At 36.0% G+C, this 6,662-nt stretch overlaps 1 protein-coding gene across 1 annotated transcript; it reads right to left on the reverse strand.

Annotated features, from left to right (window-relative positions):
* Positions 1–4,773: 4,773 nt before the first annotated feature.
* On the reverse strand, positions 4,774–5,712 carry LOC114688334 (olfactory receptor 2B11-like). Its single transcript, XM_028862931.1, has one exon. The coding sequence runs from the start codon at positions 5,710–5,712 to the stop codon at positions 4,774–4,776; it is 939 nt and encodes a 312-aa protein (XP_028718764.1).
* Positions 5,713–6,662: the final 950 nt, after the last annotated feature.

Below are 6,662 nucleotides of genomic sequence, written 5' to 3' on the forward strand. Positions count from 1 at the left end.
TCTATTTTATCTTTGTGAATCCAAAGGATTGTATCTAATTTGCTGTCTATACTAATTTGCATTATACCTAAACATAATTAAGGCAATTTATAGCAAGCCTATAGCCAATATCAAACTAAATGGAGAAAAATGCAAAGCAATTCCACTAAAATCAGGAACAAGACAATGTTGTCCACTCTCTCCATATTCAATATAGCACCTGAAGTTTTGGCATTATAAATAAGACAACTGAAGGAGATTAAGGGTATACAAGTTGAAAAGGAAAAAAATCAAAGTATTGTTATTTGCAGATGATATGATAGTATACATAGTGACTCAAAATTATATCAGGGAACTTCTACAACTGATAAACACTTTCAGCAAAGTGACTGGATACATGATTAACTGAAAATAAATCACTATCCTGCCTATAAACAAATGCCAAATAGACTGAGAATGAAATCAGAGTAACAATGCCTTTCACAATTGCCTCAAAAATATAAAATATCTTGAGGTAACTAACCAAGCAAGTAAAAGATTTGTATGGTAAAAACTTAAAGTCTTTGGAAAAGGAAATGGAAGAAGACAGCAAAAGACAGGAAGATCTCCCATGCTCATCGATTGGTAAAATTAACGTAATAAAAATGGCTATCTTATCAAAAGCAATCTACAGATTCAATGGAATGCCCACCAAAATTCCAGTGCAATTCTGTACAAACCTTGAAAGGATAATACTCAATTTCATACAGAAAAACAAAACAAGAAAAAAAAGCTATATAGCTAAAACTATACTTCTGCTAAGTAAAATAACAGCTTGAGATATCCCTGATTTCAAGTTGTATTACAATGTATAGTAGTAAAAACCACATGGTACTGGCATAAAAAATAGACGTGTTTATTAATAGACACAAATTGAAGACCCAGCCATAAATTCAAATACATATAGACACCTGATTTTTGATGAAGAAGTGAGAAATACACAGTGGAAGAAAGATAGCATCTTCAACAAATGGTGCTGGTCAAACTGGATGTCTGCATGTAGAAGAATGAAAATAGATCCATACTTATCACCCAGCACAAAACTCAAGTCCTCACCATAAAATCAGAGGCACTGAACCTGATAGAAGAGAAAGTGGGGAATTATCTTAAATGCATTGGTACAGAAGATGACTTTCTAAACAGAACACTGATAGTACAGGCAGTAAGATCAACAATTAATGAATGAAACATCATAAAACTGAAAAGCTTCTATAAGTCAAAGGACACTGTCATTCAACATGGCAGCCTACAGAATGGGAAAAAATTTTTACTAACTCCAATTTGATAGAGGACTAATATCTAAAATATATAAAGACCTCAAAAAATAGATATCAAAAAACCCAAATGATCCAATTAAAAATGCAGTCCAGATCTAAACAGAGAATTTTCAATAGAGGAAACTCAAATGGCTAAGAAACACTTAAAGAAATGTTTAACATCCTTAGCCATCAGGCAAGTGCAAATGTAAACTCTGAGATTCCATTTTACTCTTGTCAGAATGGCTGAATGCAATAACACAAGTGACAGCTCATGCTGGAGAAGATGTAGATCAAGGGGAACACTTGTCTATTCCTGGTGGTGGTGGTGGTGGTGGTGGTGGTGGTAGTGGTGGTGGTGGTGGTAAAAACTTGTACAGCTAATATCGAATCAATATGGTGGTTCTTCAGAAAACTGGGAATTGATTTACCATCAATACTCAGCTATACCACTCTTGTGCATATACCCAAAGGACTCTCCATCCTAACACAAGGACACTTGCTCAACTATGTTCATTTTAGCTTTATTCTAAATAGCCAGAAATTGGAATCAACCTAGGTGTTTCTCAACCAAATAATGGATTTAAAAAAATGTGGTACATTTATTCAATGAATGTTACTCAGCTGTTAAAAATTACAACTAGAAAAAAAATCAGCCTGAGTGATATAACCCAGACCCAGAAAGACAAACATGATATGTATTCACTTAGAAGGGGATATTAACTGTTAAGTAAATGATAATCAAGCCACAATCCACAGGCTCAGAAAGGTTAGGTAAAGAGGAGAGCTTTGGGGAAATAGAATAGATGTTACAAGTAGATTGGGAGCAGATGGCGACAGAAAAAAGGGAGATCAGGTTGAGGGAGTGAAAGAGAGAATGCAAGGAGACAGGCTGGAATTAGGGAGACATTTGGAGGATGGTGTAGAAACCTAGTGCAATGGAAAGTTCCTGGAGTCTCTGAAGGTAATCCTAATGAGGACTTCTAGTAATGGATAATATGTAGTCTCAACTGACCAACTCTTGCAGCCAGGCAAAGCTTTCAGTGGAGGGTCTGGGTTGTATACAATTGAGTTTTTGGTCAAGGGGTCCCATGGTAATTCCCAAATAACCCAGGATGATGCTAAGACAAAAGGTTGTACTTTGCAAACTGACAGTGGGTCCCCATTGTCAAGGACAATATCCTCACAACTCATTAAAAGTAGGTAGGTCAAGCTGGTGACTATTTGGAAGTTTCACCCCTATATTCTAGTCTCTTTTGTACATAAGTACTCTACAGGCTACCAAAAGAGAAACATATACACCAACCCAAACACAAAACCTTTTACCTAAAGTCTGCCCTGCCTGCAAAATATGCTGGTGTAATGGTGGCATAGAACTTGTGCAAGTAGCCAACCAATGTCTGATTTAACTTAAGGCCAACACCATAAGAAGGAACTTATACCTGACACTGTTTGGATAGTCTAGTACCAGAGACTAGATAGGCTAGAGACCTAAGGTATATCCAAACATGACTGATCAAAAAAAATTTACACTAAAACTTTCTGTTAAACTACCTTGTCCTGTTTGTAGTTAACTCTTTTTTGTCGAATTTGATCAGAGTTATATAGTAGGCTCCAAAACAGCTTTCCTTATTGTTCATCTATTATCAGTATTTTAAGCTAAATATAGCAAGAACATTAAATTTAAAACCACCTAAATAATATTTTTGTACCACCATGTACTGTGGAATCTATGATTTGAGACATGAAATATAGTAACATCTCTCCTCATTTAAATTTTTGCAAATTTATGGTAAAGTATAGTCAACACAATAATATGAATTTTAGATGACAATTTATATACGTGTATGTCGTAAGAAAATTTATTCCAGATACTAATTATGTCCACTATAACATAAATTATTGCAATGAAAAATTTTAAGGTCTACTCTCTTAGATGTGTTCAAGTACAAAGTGTATGGGTACTAATTATAGTAAGCATGGCGTACAGTAGGTCTCTTGAGCTTACTTTTCCATTTGACTGACATTTTGCAATGTTTTACTAAAATATCTCCATTTCCTCATAAGTTCCCAACTCTGAGCCTGCTTTCCTTCTGACCATTCCTTTGCTCACAGCAGTGTAGCTATCTAATATAAAATTCACAGGAAAAGAGGGTTAAAGAGAGGAATTAGCAGTTAAAATCACTTGCTGGTCTTCCAGAGAACCCACATTCAGTTCCCAGCACCCATTTCTTTATGTTCACAACAGTTGGTTCCACCAGGTCCAAAGAATCTAACACTTATTGCATTTTCTTCTAGTCTTTAGCTCTTTATTTTACATTGTTTTTATTTATCCATAAACTAATTCAATACACCCAACTATTTAATCTGTCAATTTGTATAATGAAGTTTAACTAATTTCTTGATAAAATTTAGATTCTAAGCAATAGTCCTAGAATTGTTTTAGCTATTTAAACTGTTAGCGATGTAGATTTTAAACACCCTTATGTGAAAACTACATAGCTATGAAAATTCATATTGTGAAAAAAATAAACAAATTCTATTTCAAGATTATATGCAAAAGACAAATCCTGACTCTTTCATGGTTTTAAAAGACATTCCATCTTGCTACAAGCATATGCACAGAAATCCTTCAGGCTGTCATTACCTACTACTTTCTTGTTATTTAACTGACCCAGATATTCAAAATAAATGTTAAAAAAATGTGTTTTCATCTTTTATCTTACTCTTTTTGGTATTTAATGATAAATTCCTCAATTCCTCATATAGAATATATGCACATTTTTATATTTAAGAAAAATTAACAATGAATTTTCATTAGCATCCACATAAATGAAGTCTATGAACTTAAAAGATAGTTTATTAAAAGCAGTTTCTGAATCATTCTGTATAGCAAGATTTCCCAAAAGAAACTGAGAAAGTTTTAAGAGAGTAAAAATTTATTTCACAAATGACAAATTAAGAAATTGTTGATGAACAATAATTACGATGTGGGTTTCATGACAACTGGCTTGAAACAATGTAATTTTATCATAAATTAAACAATTCTTTTAGCACTGAAAAAAGTATTTCTGATTTTACTAACCTCACTACAAGTATATTTTCTAATCAGAGCATCCATCCACATTGGTTGATAGTATCCAAGATTAACCATTGCCTAGCATGATTATAAAGAACACAAGTAACAAGACATGTTTTTACAAGAACTCATACAAAATATAAAGATAAGCTTTGCATAGTGAACAAGTTCTAGGAAAAGCCATTTATTAGTTAACTATTTTTTTTAAAGATATATTTATTTATTATGTATACAGTGTTCTGTTTGTATGTATCCCTGCAGGCCAGAAGAGGGAGCCAGATCTCATTACAGATGGTTTTCAGCCACCATGTGGGTGCTGGGAATTGAACTCAGGACCTCTGGAAGAACAGCCAGTGTTCTTAACCTCTGAGCCATCTCTCCAGCCCCTAGTTAACTATTTTTTATGATGTCTATAAACTTTCACTTTGAACTAAAAATGTTCCTGAATAGGTTACCTAATGCCCCCTTTACATCCTTATTCCTTAGGGTATAGATAAAGGGGTTCAGAGTAGGAGTCACTACTCCATAGAAGAGAGCCATAAACTTGGGTTGGTCTTTTGTAATAGAGGAGGGGGGCTGAAGATACATGCTAATGGCTGGGCCATAGAATAAGAGAACAACTACAAGATGAGAGGAACATGTTCCAAAGGCCTTTTTCCTTCCCTCTGAAGATTTGATTTTAAGTACAGCATGTCCAATACTAGCATAGGAAGCAAGAATTAAACATAGAGGAACAGCTGAAATAAAAATGCATACCACAGAGAGAGCAAGCTCATTAGTGTCTTTTTCACCACAGGCAGTTTTTATCAGAACAGGAATCTCACACACCAAGTGATCCATTTCATTGTGGCCACATAGTGGAAGCTGCAGTGTCACAGTGGCCTCTGAGACAGCATAGGAAATTCCTATCAGCCACACAGTGGACACTAACAGGAGGCAAGTACGCTGATTCATGATAAGGGTATAGTGCAGAGGTCTGCAGATGGCAACATAGCGGTCAAAGGACATAAGAGCCAGGAGGACACACTCTGTGCCCCCCATTGTGTGGTAGAAATAAAGCTGAACTGCACACCTCATGTAGCTGATGGTCTTTGTGGAGCCCCCTAGGTTAGTTAGCATTTGAGGCACAATGCTTGTGGTGTAGCACATGTCTAGAAAGGAGAGGTTTGTGAGGAAGAAATACATGGGGCTGTGGAGATGGGGGTCTAATATAGACACCAGAATGATGGCAATATTTCCTGTCATGGCCAGTGGATATGTTACCAGAAGAATAATGAAGAGAGGGAGTTCCAGCCAAGGATGGTCTGAAAAGCCAAGTAGAATGAACTCTTCTGGGTGACTTGTATTGATTACTGCCATTCTCTGCAATCTGATTCACCTATTGTAAAAAAATTATCAAGAATGTTAGTATTATAGGACTAGCAAAGACTCATGATTCATTGGCTGTGACTGTAGAAGACAGTTGTCATTCTGTGGTTGAAATAACAAGGGGGGAGTGCTTAGGATTTAACCCAGTCAGTATAGAGCCTTCTGCCAAAGCAAGAGGACCTGAGTTTCATCTCCAGTACTCAGGTAAAAATGTTGGCAAGAGAAACACATTTTTATAATCCCAGCTCTAGTTAAGAAAAGATTGGTTATTCTGGGGGGCTTGTTGGCCAGCTAGAGTAGCTGAATTGATGACCTCCAGTTTTCTGGGGCTGTAAATGTGTTGCTCTAATTGATTGATAAATAAAATGCTGATTGGTCAGTAGCCAGGCAGGAAGTATAGTATAGGCAGGATAAGCAGAGAGGAGAATACTGGGAATTGGAAGGTTGAGTCAGGAGCATGCTACCAGCTGCCACTACCACCATGAGAAGTAAGATGTAATGTACCAGTAAGCCACAAGCCACATGGCAACTTGTAGATTAATAGAAATGGGTTAATTTAAGCTATAAGAACTAGATAGCAAGAACCTGTCATGCCATACAGTTTATAAGTAATGTAAGTCTCTGTGTGTTTACTTGGGTCTGAGTGGCTGTTGGCACCAGCAGGCCTGGAGAGATCTCCAGCTACAGTTGGAGACACAGTCTTGAAACATAAAGTAGGAATCAAATGTAGAAAAAACTCGACATGGACTCTCGATTTTATATGCACAACACACCCACAGCACACAAACATTTATGCACACCCACTTACACACATACATACTTCTACATGAACACAAATAACATACATAATCTGGAAACTGGTGATTTATTCTATTTATGATGTTAAATTTAAAAGGAATTTCCAATTATCTGAAAGTACATGTGGCATGAAGCTGAGGAAC

This window comes from Peromyscus leucopus, chromosome 16_21, assembly GCF_004664715.2.
Source record: "Peromyscus leucopus breed LL Stock chromosome 16_21, UCI_PerLeu_2.1, whole genome shotgun sequence".
Taxonomy (NCBI): domain Eukaryota; kingdom Metazoa; phylum Chordata; class Mammalia; order Rodentia; family Cricetidae; genus Peromyscus; species Peromyscus leucopus.